Below are 27,247 nucleotides of genomic sequence, written 5' to 3'. Positions count from 1 at the left end.
TTTAAATTAAATTATACGTTCTAAGCACGTGTATAGTGTATACCTTAGCTGTATATAGTAATTTCTATATAATATTATAATGAATATATTTCAACCCTTTATACACTCGTGTAAAACTAAGAGCTATTTGACGTCTAACGATGAGTTTTTCTTGCTTTTTTGCAGTTTGCACGGCGCAAAATTCCAAAGATGCCAGAGAAGGCGAAGACGTTACCTTAGAGTGTAGATTTTCACCAGAAATTACCAGCCCTGATACTACCTTTTATTGGCTGCGTACCAATAAGAAAAGTCAAGATAATGCAGCCATTAAGCATACGCCATTGGATCCAGGATATAAGTAAGTTGATTATACTTACCGAGTCCCTCTTATAGTATAAGGTGTAATGACGCATAGTTGCTAGATATGCTAAGTACAAGTAGCTAACTACAACTTATGGAGAATAATACGCCGTACCTTACTTGCAGAGCTGTGTGAAAGGATTGATGGAAGGAGTTGGGGGCGAGGAGGGGTTTAATGAGAGATCATTTTCTTGTAGCAGGAATCATTTGAGCTGGAAGGTGGGTTGCTTTTTTGGGAACGTAATGGAATTGAAGAAAAATTGCCAAGTAAATTGTAGTTGTTTTTAATATAAGTTGGAAGCAGAAGAATGAAAATATGTAATGAGGTATCTACCTATTTTTTACTTGGTATAATGTGCTTTTTGGTAGGTAAATTGAAGGTCTATTTTTTTTAAAGATGACAAGTTCATTATTTACTTTTTTTTCAGTTTTTGACCAATTTTCTGATTTTTTGGACTTTGAGAACGGGAGAAAAAAAAATCATCAAAAAAGTGTCTTCAGGAAATTTTCAGTTCTCTCGATTTATTTCTCATTTTTTTCCTATTCAAAAATCCTTATTTTTCACGAAAAATTGTGTTTTTTTTTGGAAAAGATGCGATGTTTTCTAAAATGGGAGTATTTTACCAGTTCAATTTATGGAAATTTCTCATCAACCTAACACGTTGATCTCCCTAAAAGTGAAACTATCAATTTCTAAACGATCTAAAGTCTCCAAGAAATTTCAATTTTTCACGAAAATTTTGGAATTGATTGAAGCGATTAAAAGTTGACTTTCTTACTTTCGAGTTTCTTGATCCAAGAATCGATTGTTTCAACAAATTTCTACTCACTTTTTATCAAATTTTAAATTCTGAAAAAGGCAATACAATTATAGAAAAATTGAGAAAATTCATTTTGGAAGATCACTATTGAAATATAAATAGAGAGAGAGAGAGAGACCAACTTTTCACCAATTGCATTGTAAAATATTATTTCATGTCGTTGAGGATCTTTTATTTTCGTTGAAATGTGGCCATTTCTAATAAAACAACGTTTTTTTGTTTTGTTAAATTCATCACTTTCAAATCACTCGTTGATGATGCATGTAAATTGAACACAACGTCATTGAGAATTTGTAGGTACACGTTGTACTTATTTAAAAAATAGGAATTGGGAATTTTAAGCAATGGAATTTGGAATTGTTTCTCAATTATTTTTTGTTGGGGGGGGGGGCAATTTCATCTAAAACATGTAGTTTTTCAAATCATTAGAGCTGTTTTTGTGAGAAAATTTTAAAAATATGTAAGTATCAAAAAAGTCCATAAAAACTGAAAAAAAATAAAATTTGACAAAAAAAAAGTAGATTTTGAGCAATTCTGTAAAAAAAAATAGCACTTTTGTTTGACAAATTTTGAAATGAGAAATTCTGACAATAAACGACCATCTGACTTTTTCATATAAAAACTACTTCAGAGTATTTTTATAATAACACTTATGGTACAATTTTTAGCCAATTCGCCAAAAATTGGCACTCTGCGACAATTTTGACAAAAAACGAGCTTTTTTTCACCAATTTTGAAAAACACAGGATTTTGAGAGCAATTTTGGCAAGAACAGGACTCTTGGAAATTTTACTAAAAATGAACGTTCCATTTTTTGACAATTACGCCAAAGATGGACACTTCTTGACTGTTTTCCCGAAAATTGACGTTTTTTGACATTTTTTCCCGCCAAAAAATTGACATGGGTAAATTTGAAAAAAAAACAACAGAACCTCATAAGCAAGTTTGGCAAAAAACAGGACTTTTGTTTGGCAATTTCGGAACAAAAAGAGGCTTTTTAAAGAGATAAGCCGAAAATCAATTATTTTTGGATGTTTGGGGTGGGGAGGGGGTACAAAAAATTATGGACTTACAACTTTCGAGAATTAACGTGCCCCCGAAAAATAATTAACAAAAAAAGACCTGATAATATGTAAATGGTGGTGGGGGGGGGGGTGGAATCTGAAACTCTGAAGGTTTTGAATATTGTATTGGAGAAATACTTTTTTGCTTTTTTTAAATATACTTACCTGATGAAAAATCGATGAAAAAATGTTGAGAATTTGAAAAACTTGGGACTCTGTTTTCTTAAGAAGATAACATAGTGTCAATTAAGATCCTGCTTATCCTGTGTTTTTTTTTTGTAATTGCTCAAGTTCTGTTTTTTACCATTTCAACCAAAAATTTGAAACGTTCAATTATTGTGCTTCTTTGAAAAACTGTTATCATTTCAATTAGAAAAATTTTCTGTCTGGAGAAATTTCGCTGTCCTCTCCCCCCCCCACCAATCATCAGAACGTGAAAAAAGTAAGTTATATGAAAAAAGGCCCTTCTGAAAGTTATGCTTTTGTTTCCTAATTTTTCATGTAGTTTGTACTATTTTCTATTTTTTAATTCCTTCTTTCAAAATTTTGATTTTCGAAAATATTTATTTTGATTATTATAAAATAGGCGGTGGGGGGGGGGGGATTGAAAAAAACGTTGTCCCTCCTCTTACAAAATGACATCTCTGAAAAACTGTTCTTAGTTTTAAAATTTTCAATGAAAATCTGACATTTTTACGTTCATTTAACCCTTAGTTTTAGAATTTAAAGAAAAACCGTGCTTTCGTCTTTCGGGTTACCAATTCCAAAAAAGTGTTGTTTTTTGATTTTTTGAAAATGGCAATACTGATTGAAAAATTGGCATTACCGCCTTCCAAAGTATTTTTTCCGTTTCAAAAATGATGGCTTTCGATCGATGTTTTTGGAATGAGTACTTACTAATTGAAACCAGGATAATTGAAAATTTTCAAAATGGTGTAAAATGAACTACATAGATACTTCTCTAAGGACCTTCTACCTTCATTTAATACAGTGAGTTCCGCTTATTGTGGGCGCGTTGGTCCAAAGCATGTTCAACTCTATTAAGCGAAAAACTCTAATAACCGATGCGAAAAAAAATGCAAAATTCCAAATTTTGTTGAAGTTTTATCACTTTTTGATGTTTTTTAAAGGCGATTTCAATAATTTTCTGTTTTTTAGCTGCAGTTAGTCTTTTAATACGCTTTGAACACCTTTTTTTACAATTTTTATAAATTTTTACAAAAATTTTATCATCTTTTGCCAATTTTCACTGATTTTAACATGTTTTCAACATTTTTTTCACCCAATTTTTGTCAAATTTTGCTGAAATTCACGATTTTCTCCAACTTTTAAAGATTGTCCACTCTATTAACCGAGTGCAATGCTCATTTTCACTATTATATGCGATGAAACTTGCATGTAAAATGATGCGAACGTTCCGTTTCAACCCATTTCAACTCTATTAAGCGAATTTCTCTATTAACCGATAACACATTAAGCGGAACTCACTGTATATTAATTCTTTTTTTTCTATTTTGATTCGACTGATAGAATAAAATATCTAAAGTAAAGAAGTCAGGAGGAATTATGTGTCAAAAAAGAACACAAAAGTTACCTTCTCGAGGTGAAAAAAAAGCGCTGAAAATCTCATTATAAAATGCAACCAAATCAAGAGAAAAATGCGACAAGTAAATTTCATCATTAAAAAAATAGGCAGGTATACTTTTTCAAACGAAAATTGTCTACCCAACTTTTTTTTTTGTACGAAAAAGAAACATTTATCTACTCTTTTTTCTCTCGCTATTTTTCAACAGTTGAAAAAAAAACACCCCCATCTTCGTATACGCGAGTAATCGGGATTTCAAAAAATCATTTCAAATCTGCGAAAAAAAAATAGTAGCGAAAAGAAATTAATTTTTTGAAGAATGGTCGTCGGAATGGAACGACGATGACGACGAAATTTTATTTAGGGTACGAATGAAGAAGAAAAAAAAATGATACACTCGAAATGAAGCGAAATAATACATGCTCGAAATGTGAAAAATTTTTAAAGGGGAAAAAGTTTTTAAATTTGGTATTTTAATTTACAAACCGAAGAAAAAAATGGTAATAAAAAATGTTACAAGCTTTTGTAGTACATGGTTCAGCGTATGTCCTTGGGACCTGATTTTCGATAATCTTTTTCTGTTTTGTTTTGTTTAAAATCTCTGTAGTTATAGCTGAGCTGTGCTACGCGTGTAACCAATATTTCGTTCTTATAGACTGCTTCGAGTGGAAAGGGGAAAAGAATTATCGAGTGTCGTAAAATGAAAATTGTATAATTTTTTTTTGCTTTAGCATTCGAGCGATTTGCAATGAGTATAGGAGGAGGAGAGGGGATAGCTCTCGTAGTTCACATAAAATGGTTCGAGAAATAGATCCTCGAATCCATCGTGAACTATTTCCGTTAACGAAAAAAATTACCATTAAATTTTTAACGATACAGCCATCTCGTGTTTTTACGACGACGGTGATTTTTTTTCTGCTCTTTATCGAAAGAAATGCTGGTGTAGAAAATTTAATTGAGATGTTTGCGATGAAAATCGCGTATTAATTGCTTTTCTATTTGTCGTAAAAAAAATATTACCGTAGGGTGTACTCGGTGTGGCTTCGATAGAGGTACCTACGACGTGTATATTTATTTATGCGAATAGTTCGATAAAACTTGGCACTCGAGATAACGAGATGCCCATCGACTATCGCGAGACTTGCGAACAAAAGGGATGATTTTTAATATTGTTACGAAGAAAATATACTCGACTGAGAAGCAAACAGATCGCTTCTTAATTAGCTCGGTAATTGAACCGAGACTTGATGAAGTGTTTTTGCAAAAGTTAGGTCTTAATTATACGAATTGATCTTTTTGATGTCATCCGAGTATACTTACTTGTGTTATTTTTCCAAGAGCTTAGTTTCGTGTTGTTTTTTTTCGTTTCTGCGATAATATAAAAAAAAAAAATACCTGTAAAATCGTCTAAGATGTAAGAATAAAATATAAACGATCGCAATAATAACCTCAAGTTGCTCGACACGAGTATTTTAAATTCTACTTCAAGGATGCTTCATAGTTTACTCAGAGTCAGACGAATACCTTAAATCGTTTCTTCTACATCTGGTATATAATTCTTTGTACATTTATAGAAATTCGCCCACGAAAATTGAAATTCGCTCATTTTATAGTAAGAACTACGAATACATCGCCTTGGTCTTGGTCGACTTCGACTCGCGAACTTGGTAAAAATACGTTGAAAATGAAATAATCGCCATTTTCGATGACGTAATACAACGAGTATACAATAAAGTTCGCCAAGCTGTATTTCGAGAATAATTCTCCACTTATGGGTACGAAATTCGAAAGTAATTATGGCTCGCTACTGCTGCTGCATCCCTCCTCCCTCTCTGCCTTTGCTTCGGGTTGCTGACGCTTTTGCTCGAGAAAGCTTCTCTCTAATTCGAATTGTAAGTTTGTAAATTAAAAATGTCTCGCATTTTATTAGTTTTAAAGCGAAAGAAAGAGAATACTAGCCCGCGAAAGCAGCGAATATGGCGGAATTTATGAATTTCCTTTAATTAAACCGAACTAAAGTGGAATACCAATTTGCACTGTGTTTTTTTCTTCACTCCATCGCCTGGTAATTTTGTTTAAAATTGTGTGTTAACGGCGGGGTTTATGTTTTTCCGTTTTTCATTATTAAAATAATATTTTTCTTTTTGGACGAATTTGCATCTTGGGTGCTGGCATGCTGGTGAATGGGAACGGATTTCTATTGAAGCTGGGGTCTGGATTTTTTGGGAGGGGGAGATGAGGAGAGGGTGAGAGAAATACGTAGATATATTTTCATACAGCATTCATTATAAATTTTCATGTTGATTAAAATTTTCAGACCAGCCAAGTCATAGTTTCGGCTCAGAAGTGATTAAAATTTTCTTATTCAATCTTTTGAAACGGGTGCTCTGGTCAAAATCAAAAGTTTACTTTTGCAAACATTTTAGAGGGAGAGCTTGACTCATTTAATTTTTGAAATCTTAGAATTTTTGAAGAATTTTGAGGCCAAAATTGGGTCATGATTTTTAGGGTTTTTGCAAAAGTTACGTGTAATTTATCAAAAGAGGCAGCAATTTCGCAAGAAATTCAGATATTTCTACTAAAATGTTTTTGGAGCATTTTATATGAGGACTTTGAGCTCGAAATTGGGTCATGATTTTTCAGACTTTTCAAAATGAAATTCGAATATTTAGACAAAAATATTTTTGAAGCATTTTTGGAGAATTTTAAACCCAAAATTGAATAATGATTCCTGGTATTTCTGAAAAAGTGGCATGTGACCTATCAAAATTGGTTAAAATTTCCCCAAAAATTCAAATATTTCGACGAAAATGTTTTTTGAGCATTTTTGAAAAATTATGAGCCCAAAAACCCAAAACCAGATTATGGTTTTTGGAGTCTGAAATCTCTGAAAATGTGATCTGTGATCAATCAAAATAAGTCAAAATTTTGCAATAATTAATCCAAATATTGTAACAAAAAATTTTTAGTATTTTTGATAAAATTTTTAGCCCAAAATTGGGTCATCATTTTTAGGATTTTCGAAAAAGTGGCATGTGACCTATCAAAGTGAATTAAAATTTTACAAAAAAATCAAAAATTTTGACAAAAATGCGTTTTTAGCATTTTCGAAAAATTTTGAGCTCAAGATTGGGTTATGATTAATTTTACAAAAAAAATCAAATATTTTATGTGTTTTCAGCATTTTTGAAAAATTTTGAGCTCATGATTTTTGTGGTTTTTAAAAAAGTGGCATTCGACCTTTTAAAATGGGTTAAAATTTTACCAAATCAAACATTTTGACAAAAATGTTTTTTGAGCATTTTTGAAGAATAATGAGCCCAAACTCAAAGCTAGATTATGATTTTTGAGATTTTTGAAAAGGTGGCATGCGACCTATCAGAATGAGTCAAAAATTTGCAAGTAATTCAAATATTTTGACCAATTTTTCTTTGAGCATTTTTGAAAAATTATTGAGCCTAAAATTGGGTTATGATTTTTGAGATTTTTGAAAAAGTGGAATGCAACCTATCAAAATGGGTTAAAATTTCCCAAAAAATTCAAATATTTCGGCAAAAATGTTTTTTTTGGTCGTTTTTGAAGAATTATGAGCCCAAACCCAATACCAGATCAAGTATTTTTAAAATCTTTGAAAAGGTGGCATGCGACCTATCAAAAAAGTCAAAATTTTGCTATTATGTAATTCAAATATTTTGTCAAAAAAATGTTATAGCATTTTTGAAAAAAATTTGAGCCTAAGATTGAGTCATGGTTTTGAAATTTTTGAAAAAGTAAAATGCGATCTGTCAAAATGGGTTGAAATTTTCCAAAAAGTTCAAATATTTTGATAAAAATTTTTTTGAGCATTTTTGAAGAATTTTAAACCCAAAATTGGATAATGATTCCTGGGATTTCTGAAAAAGTGGCATGTGACCTATCAAAATTGGTTAAAATTTCCCCAAAAATTCAAATATTTCGACGAAAATGTTTTTTGGTCATTTTGAAGAATTATGAGCCCAAACCCTAAACCAAATCAAGTATTTTTTGAAATCTTTGAAAATGTGGCATGCGACCTATAAGTTATAATTTCGCGAATAATCCAAATATTTTGTCAAAAAAAAATTTGAGCATTTTTGAAAAAAATTTGATCCCGAAATTGGGTCATGATTCTTGAAAGTTTTGAAAAAGTAACCATGTGACCTATCAAAATGAGTTAGAATTTCCCCAAAAATTCAAAAATTTCAACGAAAATGTTTTTTGGGCATTTTTGAAAAATTAATTGCTCAAACCCAAAACCAGATCATGATTTTTGGAATTTTTGGAAAGGTGGCATGCGACCTATCAAAATGAGTCAAAATTTTGCGAATAATCCAAATATTTTGACGAAAATTTTTTTTGGCATTTTTGAAAAATTTTAAGCTCAAAATGAAAGTCACGATTTTTGGGATGGGATTTTTTTTAAAAAATGGCATGCGCTATGCGACCTATTAAAATAGGTTAAAATTTTACAAAAAATTCAATTATTTCCACTGAAAATGTTTTCGAGTGTTTTTGAAGAATTTTGAGCTCGAGATTGGGCCATGACTACAAGATTTATGAAAAAGTGACACGAACTACATTAGAATGTTGAGACGAAGTTTTCTACGATTGTGTGATAAGTTTTTTGAGATTTGAAGTTCGTGAATTTTGGAATTTGCAAATTGCGGCGTATTTTTCGATTCTGTACTCTTAAAATGTAAATAATATAAAAAGAAAAACATGCAGATTTTTACTCATATATGTAATGCAGCGAAATGATATGCTGTATTTTTTTACAAGTCAAGTCGCAAAGCCGACCGAACAAATATCTGGTATTTTTTTTCGACTCGTCGACAACAACGACGACGACATGATGTTGGTAAATTTTTGTATTCGTTTCATTTGGTATTTATTTTTTTGCGTAGGTTGGACTTTCGACCGGAGCTGGGTCGTTACGATTTACTCATTTCGAATGCAAGCTACGAACGAGATAATGGAAAATTCGAGTGCCGTTTGAAAGCTCCAGGGAGTGGACGAGATCTTCATTCGCAGTCGTTCTTAGTGACCGTGCTCACGCAACCCGGACCTCCGAGGATATCACCCAGTCCTAATCCTACGGCCACCGAGGGAAAACCCTTCGAATTGACGTGTTCAAGTTCAGGAGGCAGCCCAGAACCTGTGATCAGGTAATTTCATCGTGTTTTTTTCTCTACTTCTTTATCTATGTTGGTATGTAATGTACGTGTATTTTTTTCAATCGGCTGAAAAAAAAATGCTGACCTACGAAATGTAGGTTACCTGTAGGAGAAGAGGTGTCGATATTTTTGAATGCAGATAGAATATGGTAAGGGGGAGGGGGGAATCTAAAAGGTATTCTTGTATAAGTTCAAGGGATGATACTATTAATTATAAAAATTTTCCACGAATGTGGTAGTCGGTGTGGTTTTATTCCAACTTGCGAGGATACGACGACGTATAATGCCTCGTATCCAAGTGTGTAGAATAAATAACGAAATCGCGATGGACTGCTGAGACTCGGAGGGTTTTTACTATTTAATGAATTTTCTAAAATTATTAGAACACCAAACAAGTCGCTCGTATAGGGATATAGAGGCAACGGACACGAGAAGGTGAATTATTGATTAATAAATTCTCGTCCTTTTGCCGCGTACGATTAACTTTGATTTAAAATCCTTCCATTCCAACTGCCCTCTCAGGATGAGACAGACGAGGAAAGGAGGAGGATACGGCAGCCGGATATTTGAAATTAATTTATTACGCGTTACAATATGGCTTTTTGCTGGCGAATGGCCCCAAAAATGCACCCTATACTTTTTCTGTCTGTCACATTAGTGGAGAGAAATTTTTCATTTCTTTGACATGGTTCGAATATTATGGTGGCGGTAAAATGGATATTTTAAAAGATGTCGACGTACGTATTGATTATGGAAGGAGAGTGGCAGGGTGAGGGGGAGAGTATTTACGAGTGTGAATTTCGACGTGTACCCGAAACGTGATACCCATAGACCTAATTATCGAAGCAAAGGTTATTTATTATACAATGTAGCGACGTGTACGCGGTCGCACCGACGATGAGCTAATAAAAATACGCCAGCCCTGTATTTCTATTAATGGAATACGATTTATGAGTCGACTGTCGACCCATCAGACCTGATTGTGGCCGAAGGTGCGAAAATACAAATTATCGAGGTTTCATAAATGCCCTGGCTGCCTATACGTACGTACGAGAAGCGTCGACCGGAAGTTTTACCCACAATGATGTAACGTAGACTGTAGAATACCCAAATCTTGGGTATAAAGAGACCACTCGTATATATTGCAAAATCAACCTTCGCCGAATTTACTTTCGGCTTAACGAAATTTCTCCGAGATTCTTACGAGTTGGGCAAATTTTATAAGCCGATTTCGAGCTCGGAGGTTTTCAAATTGATGGGAATTTATGGTGGAAATTTTTTACATGGTGGAGAGTTCGTCGGGGGGGGGGGGGGTTGTCTATAGGTTAATGAACTGAATTAAGGTCGAGGCTCGAAGCTCTAGAATTATTGGAATTTTCATTTCAATTTTCTTTACGAAATGGGAGTTTGGAAAATTTAGTTGGTTTGTTTCCAAATTAGAGGATTGTTTATTGAATATGTATTTTTTTAAAAATGATAAGCTTCTGAAGGATTAAAATTTGCAAGATAATAGGAAATTGTGCTCTACTGCCAATTTTAACGTAAAATTCGAATCACGTTTGATTCTATTCTGTCTGGTTTTCTGTCTCTCTAGTTCCCTTTTCGTCTTCATTTCAGTAGACTTTTTCAGCCGATTTCGCAGCATTGAAACAAGATACGTCGAATACCACTCGAAGTTGGGTGTATTTTCTGTCTATCCGAGCTCGTCGCTGTTGCGGCTGACTCTAGTTCCTATGTTAATTACATTCACCGCGAATTCGAAATTATCGTACTTATGCTAACGAGAACACATCTTGTTACATTCGCAGATGGTTCCGAGAAGGTCAACAAGAAATCTCAGAATCTGTAACCCGAAGTACGAGTCGAGACGTTACATCGGCCGTGTTGAATTTGAAACCATCTCGAACGGATGACGGCGCTATTTACAGATGCGTCGTATGGAACCGAGCTATGCCGGAAGGAGTGAAACACGAAACCAAAGTCGCTCTAGCTGTTAATTGTAAGCATACCTCTATATACGAATACGAGAGCTTATCTTACCTATATGTACTCTCTCTCTAAAAAAAAACGGAAACTGGCTAACCTCAAGTTTGATTTTCTTTATTCGCAGATTACCCGCGAGTCCAAGTCGGTCCAGAAAACCCGCTCAGAGTCGAGAAAGAAGGCTCGGTCAAACTAGAATGCAGCGTAGACGCGAAACCGCGAGTTAGCAGCGTAAAATGGATGCGAGATGGCCGATTTTTCGCCACCAGTTTCACCCACACCATTAACCGAGTCACCCTGCAGGATGCCGGCAAGTACACCTGTTTTGCCGAGAACGGTCTCGGCCAATCGAGCGAAGCCGAACTCACCTTAGACGTCCAGTACCCTCCTCAAGTAACCATCGAAGGCGTCCAAGGCACGACTCGTCAACGCGAAGTCGAAGAAGGCGAAACGGTCAGCGTTTATTGTAATGTTACCTCGAATCCTCCCCCAATCACTGTCGAGTGGCTCAGAGAAGGCAAACCGGACTTCAGGCAGCAAGGAGAAGTACTGAAGATACACAGAATTACCGCAGATTCGGCCGGAACTTATACTTGTCGAGCTGTCAACGTGCTGAGTCCTACGTCTCCGTCGTTATCTAAACAACGAGCTAATCGTATCGGAAACGCTTCGGTTACCTTATTGGTTCGTCATAGACCTGGTCAAGGAAGAATCAGCCCCGAGAAACCGATCGCCATGGAAGGTGCTGGAGTTACGCTTACGTGTACTATGTCACCTCCTGGATGGCCAATGCCGCAGTACAGATGGTGGAGAGAGGGTGAACTGAGCTCGACGCCTAATGCCATCATAAGCACGAATAGCAGATACACCATTCAGTCTGTGCATTTGGGACATGAAGGCAGATACTCTTGTCAGGCTACCAATGAAATTGGACAAAGTGAAATCGCCTCTGTTTACTTGACCGTTTACCAAGCGCCCAAGTTCACCTCTAAGTTGCAACCGCATGTCACCAAAAAGTAAGTTTCATCGATTAATTCATAAATTTTTTTTTTGAGAGTTGAAATTGTTTTTTTCTGCCCTCCCCCTCCCCCCCAACAGAATTTGCTAAATTAGATACCTATCAAAATTTTGACACACTGGTCATTTTTTGGTGAAATTACGTTTTAATATCCATTATTGGTGCACATTTGCACTAAAATTACCGGAAATTTACCAAAGAATTACGTATACTTTGCCAAAGTCCAAAAATGACTGATAATTAACCCCAAAAAAATTACCCGTAATTTACCAAAAGTTGCTGGTAATTTACCAAAAATACTGGTAATTTGGCAAAACAACTATCGGTAATTTACCAAAAGAAATTACTGATGGTTTACCAAAAAAAAATTACCGATAATTCATCAAAAATTTACCAAGTTTGTAATTCACCAGAGAATTTTGAAAAAAAATTCATAATCGGTTTTGAAAGATCGATAGTTACTTTCAACAATCGATAATCGATTTTAGCGATCAATAGTCGATTACGAACGTTAAGTAATCGGTTTTCAACAGTCAAAAAATTTCATTTTCAATTTTTAAAATTTTCTTAATCGATTTCAAACAATTGATAATCGATTTTTGGTAATCAATAATCGATTTTAGCGATCAATGATCGATAACCTGCAATCAATAATCGGTTTCAAACGGTCAAAAAATAATGTCATTTTCAATTTTAAGAAATTTTCTTGATCGATTCGAAACAATCGATAATCGATTTACAGCCCTCAATAATCAGTTTTCCGTCGAAAAAATGTTCTCCTCAACCAGAAAAATTAACTTGCCATAGTTGTTTTTTTTAATATTAATAGTCGACTTTCATCAATCGATAATTGATTTTAACGATCAATAATCGATTACCTACGTTCGGTAATAGGTTTTCAACGGTAAAAAATTTAATTTTCAATTTGGTAAATTACCAGTAATTTTTATGGTAAATTACCAGTAATTTTTATGGTAAATTACCAGCATTTTTTTTTGGTAAATTACCAATAATTTTTTTGGTAAATTGGTCATTTCTGTTAAACTGGTAATGTTTGTTGAATTGAATCAATAATTTTTGTCTACTTGGTAGTTTTTGCAAAATTAGTAACTTTTGGTAAAACTTGTAATTTTTGATTAATTTTTGGTCATATTTGGTAAATTATCGGTATTTTTGGCAATTTGGTACCTAATTTTTGGCAAGTAACTAATCACTTTGGTAAATTGGTAGGTTTTTTTTTCGAACCACTTTCCGTTTTTTAACCTCCTGCCCCTTCTCTACTTATTTTCAGTCCAAACCTTTATCATTGTTAAAATCATTCTATTTCTGCACCAAAAAATGGCCACATTTATTGAAAACGAAACGAAAATACGATCAAAGAATTTACGTTTTAGACGTGCGATGGCGATTTCGTTAATTAAATTGTCCGAAGTCAAAAACCACAACCCTCTTCGGTTTCATTTCAACGATTGAACGCGAAAAAAAAATAAGAGAAAAAATGTCTACCCCGAATACATACAACGAAAAAGTTTCATCGTATCGAGATTTTTTTTCAGTAATTTAATTTTTTTTTCTCTTTTTTTCGCCCTTTGCAGAGACGGAGATCAAGAATTCAGCGTTACGTGTTCGGCAGAAGGCAAACCGAAGCCGACCATTAGATGGTTAAAAGGAGGCAGAGACGTTTCACAGAAATTATTCGATATCTTCAACGATGAATCTGATACCCGTAAGTGTTACTGGCATTATTTTCATTTTATAAATTAAACGAACCGAAACGAATGTGCCTGCGCCAATCGCTCGTCTCGTCGTCGTCATTTCCAATGTGGATGTGGTGTTGCTCGATATTATGTACGTGAAAACGACCATCTTTTCTTTTTAAATCTCATATATTTACCGCAAACGACTCGATGTCTAAAAAGATTAATTTTTTAGTGTTTTTATTAATCGTTCGAATGTCTAAGTAAACGATAGAGGGGATTTCCTCACCCTCTCCTGAGGCTTGGCTGTACCATTGTTGAGTATTGAAACAGAACGAATAGGGGTACAATTCGAAATACCTAAAAGGAACCCCCCCTCACTTTCACGATGTCTGTCCTCGACTGAAAAATTGTCGGAATTTTTTTCCAGCGAGAAAAAAAATGCTAGTAGGTGTGCTTGCTTATGACAGAATTGAATTTTCTTTTTTCCCAGCGTTGCTCCCTGTTCTGCTTTTGTCTTACGTGTAACTGTACTTACTCAACTGGCTACAGAAGTTTTTTAATATATTTTAAAATGTCGCCTCCTTCAAGGTTTTCAAAGCTATGCTTGATATTCGAGCGAAAATATCACCGAGGTTTTGATGGTATTTGTGTGAAAAAATACTATTATCAAGGTTTTGATTACCCTCGCGTCGAGCTGTCATTTTTGGCGAAAATTTTCTATTTTAGAATTTTTTTTCATCCAGGAGGGTTGAGCTTATACGTACGTGTGGCAAACTCTTCAAGGTTATTGACTTGGTTTTTTTTATACAAAGTTCTACTGAGAATAAAAAATAATCGAAATTAAAAAATACGAGTTGGGTATGCTGTTTATTTGAGGAATTTTTTGATTCAGTGACGTGTGTTGGTTTCGAATTTATTTAAGCAACATCAATTTTGATAATGCGAAATTTTTTATCATTTTTCAATTTTTAATTTAATTTAATTTTTTGTCATCGAGAAAATCACTCGTTCCTTCATTCAACAAGTAGCACTTCGAAAAATACACCGAAAGCGTTCAAAAAGCTGCTTTAAATTCCTCGTTCCTCAGCTGGCTTTGGGAAATGAAGGAAAAAAATTCGCCCGAATGTCGTCGACTTAATTATACTTACACCTGAGTAAACGGCACAAGGCGACGATGGGTGCCACCCACCGCGTATCAATTATACCATTCATTAATTCAAAGCGATCTTTCCACTTTGAGGAAACTTTTGATCTCGGAAAAGAAATTTCAATAGACCTTTAAAAATAAGGAAAATTAAAAAGGGCCGCAATTCTACGCTTGACAATTTGAAACATTAACGAACCCATTTAAATGTGATTTTCGTTTGACTTATGTATGGCGGAGAGTCGAGTTGGTCGCGGTGGAGTTGAAATGTGAAAAAGGGGTGTTGAGAAATTCTAATTCATTACCTTTGTGTGTAACGGTTAACTCGAACGTTACGGTCGCGTTAAAATAATATATAGGCATAGTTCTCGAAAGAAAACACCGTGACGTCTGTCACTATTCGTATATAAACGTCACATGTTTCTTATTAATTGGACGATGGTGATAGGAGGCGAGGCTGCTTGTGCCATAATATAGAGGCGTAGGTACATCTAACGTAACGTACGATAGAAGAAACGCTTAAACATCGGTAATTAAGATTTTGTTTAATTCAAACCACATGTATTTCGAGTATTTGGTGGTTTTTTCGGGCTGCTAAGTAGGTACATTGGTTGATTGGAACTCTGAAGTTAGGCAGGAAGGGAAAGGGGAGGGTTGGTAACGCATTCCGATGATAATTGACACGAGCTCGTTCATCCTTTGGCCCTCATCGTGCATAAATTAGTGTACATGAAGATGCTGTAATGTAGAGGAATTTTCTTTATCTAATATTTGTCCTGGTGTTTCACCTTGTTTTTTCAGTAGCCAATGGAGTGTACATGGTGCAAAGTACGTTGAAATTTTCCGGAAGAGATCGTCCCAGCACTAATCAACTCATCCCATCGGATAGTGGATTATACTCGTGCAGTTTTGAAAATGACGTGAAACGTGTCGAAAGCATCATGAACTTGAGAGTGGAACGTAAGTTAACCCCTATATACGATATAAAGCCCCCCATTTAAAAGCCACCAAACCAACATGCGCACGGTTTGGCTGGCTGGTATCGTAAATCACAGCCTGTTGGACTTTTGAAAGAGCTTTATCGTCCAAGAAATCTCTTTAGCTGTGTGGTTTGGTTTGGCTTTCGTGTATCGTGTACCTTGTACATATATAGGACTATGAAGTATGAACCCCTGTCGACGCGATGACGTGATTAAAACTTCGCTAACTGGAATTTTTGGGTGTGTTGCTTTCGTATAGATGGACCGATTATCCTGCATAAGTACAATAAAGTTGCCTACGATTTACAAGAAACAGCCGAAGTCGTTTGTAAAGTACAGGCGTACCCTAGACCCGAATTCCAGTGGAGCTTTAGCACGAACGTAGCCCCTTTGCTGGCCGGCAGCGACGGTCATTACGAAATCAACACGACCGTTAACGAAAGCGGAGGCGATATATTCACCAGCGTTTTGCAGATTTCCAATATTCGCGAAGCTGATTACGGAGATTATCATTGTCGGGTGAGTTTCGATTTTATTAAATTGGTCTCAGGGGGGATTTGGGGAAAGGGAAAGGTGTGAGATGTAATGATGGTTTTTGGTGGTTGGAACTGGATGATCTTTTCGTTTGATAGATTTTGAAAATATTTTTTTGGTTTTTGAGATATTAAAGTGCTGGTTTTTGACCTATTTGGATAATGAGGTTAGTTTCTTCCTAGTTGATGAAGTATTCTTCGCAATCATTTCCTCAAATGGTCTCTGTAGATTTGGAATTTGAAATTAATTTTCATCAAGTCAAAGAGTAGATTCGATTTTCAGGCATCGATACATTATAGATTCTCAGCGATCAATAGTCAATTTTCAATAAGCAATAATCGATTTCCAACAATCGAGAAAATTTCATCTTTGATTGAAAAAAAAATCATAATCGGTTCTGAAAGATCGATAGTTATTTTCAACAATCGATAATCGATTTTAGCGATCAATAATCGGTTTTCAACGGTCAAAAAATATCATCTTTAATTTTAATAAATCTTCTTGATCGATTCGAAACAATCGATAATCGATTTTCAGCCGTCAATAATCAGTTTTCAATTGATAAAACTCCATCTTCGACTGGAAAAATTGATTTTTCATAATCGGTTTTTAAAGATCGATAGTCGAATTTCAACAATCGGTAATCGATTTTAGCGATCAATAATCGATTACCTGCGTTCAGCACTTAATCGGTTTTCAACGGTCAAAAAAATTTCATTTTCAATTTTTTTAATTTTCTTAATCGATTTGAAACAATCGATAATCGATTTTTAGTAATTGATAATCGATTTTCAGCCGTCGGTTATCAGGTTTTCAATCGGAAAAATTCCATCTTCCACTTGAAAAATTAATTTTTTATAATTGTTTTTCAAACATTGATTCGATAGTCGACTTTCATTAATCGATAATCGATTTCAGCGATCAATAATCGATTACCTGCGTTTAGTAATCGGTTTTCAACAGTCAAAAAATTTAATTTTCAAATGTTCAATTGAAAAAAAATTTCTTAAAATCGATTTCAAACAATCGATAATCGATTTTCAATGATTGATAATCGATTTTCAGCCGTTGCCGTTAATAATCAGTTTTCAATCGAAAAAATTCCATCTTCAACTTGAAAAATTAATCATTATTTTATAATTAGTTTTCAAAGATCGATTGTCGACTTTCAACAATCGATATCGATTTTATTGATCAGTAATCGATTATCTGCGTTCAGTAATCGGTTTTCAACGGTCAAAAAATTTCATTTTCAATAATTTAAAAAATTTTCTCAAATCGATTTGAAACAATCGATAATCGATTTTCAGTGTTCGATAATCGATTTTCAGACATCGATATTCAGTTTTCTATCAAAAAACTGAAATTTCATTTTTTCTTGACTGATTTTGAACGATCGATAATCGATTTTTACGAATTGATAATCGATTTAATAATCGGTTTTCGGTCATCAAGAAATGCCAACTTCAATTGAAAAAGTAATTCTCACAATACACAATTAATTCCGGGCAATCGATATACTTATGATTTCCGATTTTCGATAGTCGATAATTTCAACTGCTTATAATCAATCTTTGAGGGTCGATTTTCATTGATCGATTATCAACTACCAATGACCGATTTTAGATTATCGATTATCGATTTTTAACCATTGATAATTATGTAGTCTCTCCAATGAATTCTTTTCATTTTACTTACCTAGTTACCTACTTACTTTGAATATCTGTGAAATCAATTTATCAAGTCGATAAAATCAAATAAGTACCTGCTTTTTTTTCTAACTCGATAACTTTTTAATCAACAGGTGGTCAACGCAGTTGGTCAAATTAAAGCCACGATACGCTTACAATCGAAAGGAGCCCCCGAAAAACCAGAATTTTTGACAGTAACTGGCATAGGACATAGTTTCGTTACCCTACAATGGACTCCCGGATTCGACGGAGGTGTCCAAAGTACCCGATACACCATTGCCTATCGTCAATCATACCGAAGCTCTGAAAATGACATAGATAGCGATTGCTTTATCCCGAGAAGATCTGGCTCCAGCTCCAGCTCCAGCTCCAGCTCAGCTGACGACTGGATGGAATTCGATTGCCAACGTAGCAATCCTTGCAACGTTACTGGTCTCGAACAACATCAAGCTTATGCTTTCAAAGTAAGTTCCACTCTATGCTTATCAATGGAAAAAATTCAAAACAGTGATGAAAATTAACTTTATATAATTTTTTACTTTGCTTATTCGCAGGTAAAAGCGTACAATAACAAAGGCCACAGTAATTATTCGGAAGAAACGACCGCCAATACACGAGTCGACCGCATTCCAGCTCCTCAACGTGTTACGTTTGACCCTGAAACTCACGTGTTAACGATCAACATAGCAGCCACATGCTTACAACTCGTACGTATCGTGAATTTTTTCTCACCTATTACCAATTTCAATTTCTCGCGGAATCGATTACATACCTATACCTATACATATAAGTATAGTGGTAAATTTTTCAAACGAAAGATTGTAGCGATCGCAATCGCATATCCGAAGAATTTATCGTCTATCGTTAAACACTCGTTTACCTACCTATTCCATTGTTCTTCTAATTCATTCCATGTACTCGTATTTCTATGTACTTATCGATTACCAAACGCGATATTTATATGTCTCCTTTCTCATTTGCAATCAACAGGTTGGCAAAGTAGAAACCAGAATCAACCATATTCACGACGCAAGTTGGCAAAAATTGGAAACTTTACCCCTTACTCCGTCCGGTAACGCTGCCACTCAACTCGAAGCCACCATTTTATCGTTGATTGGCCGAAGATCTACGAATGGAAGATCACTCGATGAAAGCGACTTCGAAGCATCCTCCGATGAGCTTGTTGTTGATAAGGCTGATGATTTGAGAGTTCGAGTCAGACTGTGTTTGATGACTGATCAAGAAATATGCGGAGATTACACCGAAGCTGAAGGTTTGTTGGAATTTTAAGTACCATCAAGTAGGGATTCAGGATTCTCTCGTCTTCGAAGGAGGAAAATATTCCAAATAGGATATGAGCCTGAAAATCCCAACATTTCGTTGGAAATTTTTTTTGGTAATATTTTCTACCAAGAGTAACTTTCTTGATTAAAATATCCGGAAATGGGTCATTTTCTGACGTAAAAAAATTTGTAGGGCTATCCTGATTTCATAAATTTTATTATTCTTAGAATTTTTGTTCCAATTATACATAATGAAATTTTTTGTGGTCGCTATAAAAAAATCTGTGTTAAGAATAATTTTCAATTCTCTTAAATTTGAAATTTGAACGTTATTTTTTGGTATGATTTCGTCCTCCTTAAAAAATAATTCGTCAATTTCATTTTTTTTTTTTTTTTTTTTTTTTTTTCAAAAAAAGAAACTGATCTACTTGTGTAAAAAAAATGTATAGCTAATGTCGATTACAAGTTCGAAAAATGTTTTTATTATGAGGACATTGAGGACGTTAGCAAAAATGCTGAAAAAGTATATTTCTTTTGAAGTGCTATAAATCAACAATATTTTTTTATGAGCATAAAATTCATCTTAACTTAATTAAATTATTTGAAATTTGAAATATAAAATGTTAGCTTTGAAAGTACGCTGCCTTTGCTTTTATATTATAAAAAATGCAGATTGGTATGAAAAATTAATCACAAACTTAGTCTAAAAACTTGTAAATGAAATAGTTAATATTTCACCAAAGCTCACTTTGTTCCTCTTTCTTAAAGGACTCTCTTTATTTTTAAAACGGTTTCAAAAGTCTATCTTCTGTCGACTTTCTCTTCCCCTCCCCATTTTCCTCTTTAATTATTCCTCCTGTTAAGTATTTCAAATGAATTAATATGTAGGTGCCAAGTACATATTTTTTTTTTTAATAAAAATAAAAATCTGAGTCTAAACTCTTCGTAATAAATTAATTTGAGAGAACGTCTGAAAAAATGACTAGGTACGTTTTGTTAAACGGTAAGAAAATTTCATTTAGTTGAAAAACTCCGAGCTCGAATCAATACAACTTTAGGAAATTTTCCGAGTAAAAAGATACTTATACAATACTTAACGTATACGTACGTATCGTTAATAAAATGGGAAAAAAGCAGACAAGCTGAACTGCCAAAGTAAACCTTAAAAACACGGTGATTTTTCGCTTTCTGCGAATAAAACTCGGGATAGGGATACGTTGGAAGGACTATAAAAAGCGAAACATAAGGGGAATGGAAATTTATTTAAGATCGTAATCCCCCTCGCTGCTTTGTACGAGTACAAGTAAAAGAGAGGATGAAAATGAAAACGCAGCCTGAGCCTGGGCTTTGGACGCGTTAAAAAGAAGACGAGAGAATGGTATTTGTAGCGAAAAATTTCCTCTTTAATTGCACCATCTCGCCTGGCTTCGGTTTAATTTACTAATCTAATTTTTTTTTTATTGCGTAGTCGGTTCGTCGTACATCAAAGAAGCGTCGACTTTTCCCACACCGACTATGATAGCGATCGCTGTTTCTTGCGTGGTTTTCGTGCTGTTTATTGGATTAGTTTTCGTCTTCTGTCGATGCAAACGCTCTCACGTGAAAAAGAGCAAAGCCAAAGATTATGAAATGGAATCATCAACGTAAGTGTTTTCCTCATATGCGGAAAATTTTTCACTTATAGAGTTATGTTTTCTATATTATTATTATTATGTGTATAAGTTGTGTAAGTCAGCTGGAAAAATTCATCGATCATTTCGTGGTTTTTGGTTGTTTTTTTTCTACGAAAAAATAAGTTAATTTTTTAGTTGAAAAAAAATCTGATTTTTTTGTTCAAATTATGAGAGAACTTGCGCGCAAAATTAATGCATGAAAATTTTTGATCGGATTATTTTAACGAATAAAAAAAATTACACGAACCTGTAGCATTGTTGGTTTAATATTTTTTCGACGTTCAAAACCAAACACGTCATAATAATATGTAACAAAAGCCATTCAATGTTAACAATAACGTTGTTTAATTTAAGCTTTGTTTAATTTAAAGTCTTTTTATGGTGTAGTAACGATGTAAATTAATTTAAAGATAATTTATCAAATTAGGGCTCGTATATTTTATCTGTAGAGTTACATTCGAATATTATTTTTACTCTTTTTTTTTCATGCCTCGATATTTGTGAGATTTGTTATATATTTTAAATATGGTGAGTGGATTATTTGGTATAGCTTTCGAATGTGATTTTGCCCAAATTAGAAATCAGCTTGTTCGCATTATTAGATTTTTAAGATACTAATTTAGAAAAAATTTAATAATTTTCATCGATTGTACTAACGAGAGTTTATTTTGTTTTGATTTTTTCATGTGCAGCGTACATCCTAGCATTGTGCAACAACCTCCACCTCCGTATTACTCGACGCCTGGTTTAGAAAACAAAGCACTGGAACATTCGATGGATTTGGTACTAGATGATCCTGCTAAGAATGCTTTATACGGTGGTCATGCATATTCGCCGTATGGTAGCAGAACGCATCCTAATGGTAATGAATGTAAGTTTTTTAAAAAATGAAAACAATTATTCTGTCGTATGTTTTATTGATGAAACTATCGAAGGAATAGGTTGTGTGTTGAGAAGAGGATGTGTAACTGATGTGTGTTTTTTTAATGATTTTTCTAGGGGTTAATATGGGATACATGGAGAACAGTTATTCGAATTCGAACAACGGAGGTTCAGTCAATTCACAAGATTCGCTGTGGCAGATGAAAATGCAATCGGCTGCTTCGAATGCTAATTCTGTTACGAACGATCATGCTCCTAGGATCACCGATCAAGTTAACCATTATGGTGAGTAGTTTTGACAGTGTTGATTAGAATAGGAATATATTTTCTAAAGAGGGGGTAGAATTGGGCTGAAAGTTAAGTTTTGGGATCAAAATGTGTGTTGAGTGAATCAAAATTTCAGCTGCTGAGTTTTTTTTTTGTTTTTGAGGAATTTTTGAAGATTAAAAAAAATGTTTTTCTTACAGTTGAAATTTTAAAAAATTTGATTTTGATAGGACATCAGCCTTTTGAAACAAATTTCTGAGCCTCAAATAAAATTATAATTTTCTGCCTTAATTGATAATTTTCGAGTTTTTCCCAGGAAATGAGAGGTCGATTTTTGAGGCTAAAATTGATTTTTAATTTCAAACATGATCGATCATAATAGCGTCGAAAATTGCAAATAAATCGAGTTTAAGGATTCGATCTATTCATTTTCGATCATGATCAGTTTTTGATCGGCCCATAGATTTTTGAAACTGATATAATTTCTTATTAGGTACGAACATTCATTTGAGATGAAAAATCGAAAATTAATCGATTTTGATGTTTGATTTTTCGTCTTCAATCATGATCGATTTTTGATGAGGAGGTCGATTTTTGAGTCTAAAATTGATTTTTCATTTCAAACACGATCAAATCGATTTTTAGTGTTATAAGTTGATCGATTTTTGATTGAGAGGTCAAGTTTTGAGGTTGAAACTGATTTTTCATTTCAAACATAATCGATCATAATGGTATCGAAAATAACGATAAATCGATTTTTGGAATTCGATGTATTGATTTTCCACCATGATCGATTTTTAATCGGAAACGAGCTAATTATTTTCGAGACAAAAAATGATTTTTTTATTCAAAACATGAGATTAAAAATAAAAAATGAATCGATTTTTGTTTTTCGATTAATCGATTTGGTATAAATCATGATCGATTTATGAATTATCAACATTGGCCTTAAAAATCGATCATGATTAAGAAACTTTAGATCAAACAACAAAAATCGATTCATTTTCGATTTTCATTCTCATGTTTTGAATGAACATTTTTTTGTATCTAAAATATATTGGTCTGTTCATGGTCGAAAATCAATACATCGAATCACAAAAATCGATTTATTGTCATTTTCGATACCATTTACGGCCGATTACGTTTCAAATTCAAAAATCAATTTCAATCTCAAAAATCGACTTTCCAATCAAAAATCGATTAATCGAGTCATTTTTCGCCTTAAAAATATACCAGTCGATCAAATATCGATTATTCTAACACCAAAAATCAATTCAATCAAATTTTCGATTTCGAATGATCGATCGTGTTTGACATGAAAAATCATTTCTAGCCTAAATAATACATCTGACTGATCGAAAAATCAATGATGATCAAAAATCGATTAATCGAACCCCAATAATCGATCCATTGCAGTTTTCGATACCATTAATGATTGATTATGTTTAAAATGAATACTCAAATTTGGACTTGAAAATCGATCATGATTAGTAATCGATTGATCGAACAACAAAAATCGATTCATTTTCGATTTTCAAACTCACGTTTTGAATAAAAAATTATTTTTGTCCCGCCCCGATTAAAAATGCCATCATAGTCGAAAATCAATACATCGAATTCCAAAAATCGATTTATTGTTATTTTCGATACCATTATGATCGATTTATGTTTCAAATGAAAAAATAAATTTCAACCGCAAAAATCGACTTTCCAATCAGAAATCGATATTATGAAAATCAATTAATCCAGTCATTTTTTTGTCTCAAAAATTTACTTATCGAGCTAATATCTATTACTCCAACACCAAAAATCGATTCAATCAAATTTTCGATTTCGAATAATCGATCGTGTTTGACATGAAAAATCATTTTCAGGCTCTGGTCGATCGAAAAATCAATCATGATCAAAAATCGATTAATCGAAACACAAAAATCGATCCATCGCAATTTTCGATACCATTATTGATCATGTTTGAGATGAATAATAAACTTTGGCCATACAAGATCATTCATTAATGGTGTCGAAAATTGCATTAAATCGATTCTTGGGATTCGATTAATCGATTTTTGATCATGATTGATTTTTGATCGATCAGTATATTACTTGGGCTAAAATAATAATTTTTCATGTCAAACATATTCGATTGTTCAAAATCGAAAATTCGATTTAATCGATTATTGGTGTTAGAGTAATCGATATTTTGATCGAATTGCATATCTTTGAGATGAAAAATGACTGGATTAATCGATTTTTGATTGAAAATCCGATTTTTGAGTTCCATTAATTTTTTTAATTTGAAACATAATCGATCATATGGGATATAGAATTGCAATTAAATCGATTTTGGTATTGTATTAACTGATTTTCGATCACGTCATGATCGATTTTTGATTAAGACAATTTTTGAGGTTGAAACTGATTTTACATACTAAGGCTTCATCGACAATATGAGGTAAAAATTGTAAATTAATCGATTTTTTGGGGTTTGATGAATCAGTTTTTGACCATGATCGATTTTGATAGGATGGTCTTCTTTGTGACATTTTATTCTAACTAAAGCTTTTTACCTCAGTTTTTTTGGAAAAAATTGAATAAACTGAATAATAGAATTAATTTACAAAAATAAATGGAAATTCGATCAAACCAAAAAATAAAAACTGCATACTTTGAATCTAAAAATGAAAAGGTTGAATAAAACTAAAAAACTAAAATTGCATCACAGCAATTTTATTAATGAAAAAAAAAAATCGATGAAAAATAAATTGAACCTAAAAGTGAATAATATCTATCTAATTAAATTATAAACTTACAGAAATTTATAAAAATTCAATCTGAAAAGTATCGAACTAGTTAACAGCATTTTTAACTTCCTAAAAACTTAGATAGAAGCCGAGTAAAAGGTGTTTACTTTTTCTTGAATTCTTCAAATTTTTGAATTTTCACTTTCTGGATGATTTTTCGTGAGGTGGTATTGACATTTTTATCTTCGATCGCGTTATTAATTTAGAGAAGAAAATATCCTAAAAAATTAGGCATTAAATTTAATCATTTTATTGTGTTTTGTTTCGCAGGCGGATACGATCCACTTACCCATGGAGGCTACAGAACGATGGATGATTACGTTCATTACCCACATTTAACATCAGCATCACCAGATTACAGTAATCACACAGTATCACAACAAGATTTCGCTTCAGTAATCGATAAGAGAAATAGGAGAGACCCTAGACTAGGTAAGATATTTTCTCTAAATTAATAAATGAGCCTCTCGGTTTTATCCTACTCACTCTATCTGTGTGAAAGCTCATCCAGACAAAATTTCTTAAAAGCGCTATCTAAAGCATTCGAACGAAAGTTCAACTTGAAAGCTCAATGTATAGGTAACACTACTCGTATTAATTCAATTTTTATTTTTTTTCCCGCCAGATTCACCATATCACGACGTTAATGGCTTACCAAATCCATACATGGATCATCAATTAATGGAAAGCGAAGAAAATATCAAACAGCAACCAGGCCAGCATTTATCCATATCATTTGACGAAAGTTTAGAATCGGGATTCTCGACACCGAATTCAAGAAATCGTAGAATTATTAGAGAAATAATAGTATAGAAGCGTTATTCCCATCTTTTCCCCCAGCCCCCTTTTAATTTTTTTTTTTTTTGGACGCAATTATATGTACCTATTGACCCATTTCAATATACAAAATCGATCTCACCGCTTTGATTTAGTAATCTCGTAATAGAATCTGTTCGTTTGTTGTTTTTTTTAAGTGTAACGTGTTTTTTTTCCCTTTTTTTTTGTCAACTTATCTCTGATCAGCTTTTTTTCTAAACTTTCATTATTTTATATTATTGTATCGACTCGTCGGAAGTTATAAATACTAAAAAAAAAAAAGTGCAAATTCAGTATTATATGTTTTTCTATGTGTTTGTCGAACATAGGTATGCCCTATATTATGTGTTTATATTGAAATGTGATTTCCCCCTTCTCTTTACCGCAACTTTCGTAGATTGTATGCATTTTGAATATTATTGTTATTGATCGTTGAGTTTTGTACTACTGCTATTGCTTTTGTTACCATTCAAACTTGTAAATTATTATTTCATAGAATGGAGTATTATTGTGTAAGAATTTTTTATACGATTTTTTTGTTCATTTTTTTTCCTTTTTTGTATTACTTGTGTTCCTAATAAGAAAGATAACGTTTGAAAACACGTACGTATTTTCGACGTTAAATCTTTTTTTTTTTAGGAATTGCATTTTAAATCATATTTCGTTCGATTTGATTTGCGAAATGAAAATTGAACGAAAGCGATTATTTTTTATAATTCTTTTTTTTCCCTGTAAAATTGTCCATATGATATTTTTTTATGTTGTTGTTACTCTGTTTTTTTGTGTGAGGTTGTACTCTGCGAAAGAGAGAGATATAATCGAGTGAATCTTTATCGATCAAATGTATTATGTAAATGTGCCATTTGTTCATTTGTTGATATTTTTTAAAATATTATTCTGTATATTGTATCGTTTTTTCGACTGATAATTTTTTACTTTATTCTTTTTTTAAATTATTCGTATATTCGTGTTTGTAAATTATTGTGTTTGTGATTTTTTTCTTATATATTTACGCTTTTCTGCTCAAAAATTTGTGTATTTTTTGTTTTTCTAATCGGTATAAGTAGATACCTACACGGTTTAAGTATACAATTTTTTTTTTTAGTATTACCTAAGTGAAGATATTATACGATGAAATGAGCGAACGGTTTAAACGTACCTCTTTTTTTTCTCTTCTTAAACCGTCGAGCGGCGTATCTCATTTGTATACTCGATTTTTTTCCCCTTGAGGATTATCGATTTTAATTACTATATTTTTTATAATCGTGCAATCGTTGTTATATTGTTGCTTCGTGTATATATCGTGTTAGTATTTTAAACGATCAAATTTTGCTATTTTGTTAAACTCATTTTTTCTTTCTGTAATCAGTATACCGATAATTGTAAAATAAAAAAGATTTAATTGTATGAGATGTTGTGATTGTATATTTTTCCAAGTATCGAAATTGAGTTTTCTGAATTAGAAACGAGAAAT

The 27,247-nt window shown here is 33.2% G+C and overlaps 1 protein-coding gene across 5 annotated transcripts in view; it reads left to right on the top strand.

Moving 5' to 3' along the window:
- Positions 1 to 27,180, top strand: part of ed (echinoid) — a 271,443-nt gene extending 244,263 nt beyond the window's left edge. For 2 of the 5 annotated variants that reach the window (XM_065359124.1, XM_065359120.1), the window contains exons 2-16: positions 166 to 337; positions 8,732 to 8,992; positions 10,810 to 11,000; positions 11,112 to 12,000; positions 13,598 to 13,728; positions 15,648 to 15,806; positions 16,086 to 16,345; positions 18,165 to 18,515; positions 18,606 to 18,758; positions 19,042 to 19,324; positions 20,803 to 20,977; positions 21,700 to 21,878; positions 22,007 to 22,174; positions 25,228 to 25,389; positions 25,583 to 27,180. In XM_065359124.1, the coding sequence (XP_065215196.1) occupies positions 166 to 337; positions 8,732 to 8,992; positions 10,810 to 11,000; positions 11,112 to 12,000; positions 13,598 to 13,728; positions 15,648 to 15,806; positions 16,086 to 16,345; positions 18,165 to 18,515; positions 18,606 to 18,758; positions 19,042 to 19,324; positions 20,803 to 20,977; positions 21,700 to 21,878; positions 22,007 to 22,174; positions 25,228 to 25,389; positions 25,583 to 25,770 (3,722 nt within the window). In that variant the 3' untranslated portion in view covers positions 25,771 to 27,180. The remainder of the gene's footprint in view (positions 1 to 165; positions 338 to 8,731; positions 8,993 to 10,809; positions 11,001 to 11,111; positions 12,001 to 13,597; positions 13,729 to 15,647; positions 15,807 to 16,085; positions 16,346 to 18,164; positions 18,516 to 18,605; positions 18,759 to 19,041; positions 19,325 to 20,802; positions 20,978 to 21,699; positions 21,879 to 22,006; positions 22,175 to 25,227; positions 25,390 to 25,582) is intronic. The other 3 variants (XM_065359122.1, XM_065359123.1, XM_065359121.1) reach the window with 3 other exon arrangements.
- The last annotated feature ends 67 nt before the right edge of the window (positions 27,181 to 27,247 follow it).

The sequence above is a fragment of the Planococcus citri genome, chromosome 3, assembly GCF_950023065.1.
Source record: "Planococcus citri chromosome 3, ihPlaCitr1.1, whole genome shotgun sequence".
NCBI classification, from domain to species: Eukaryota; Metazoa; Arthropoda; class Insecta; order Hemiptera; family Pseudococcidae; genus Planococcus; species Planococcus citri.
This window is presented reverse-complemented; position numbering and strand designations above follow the sequence as displayed.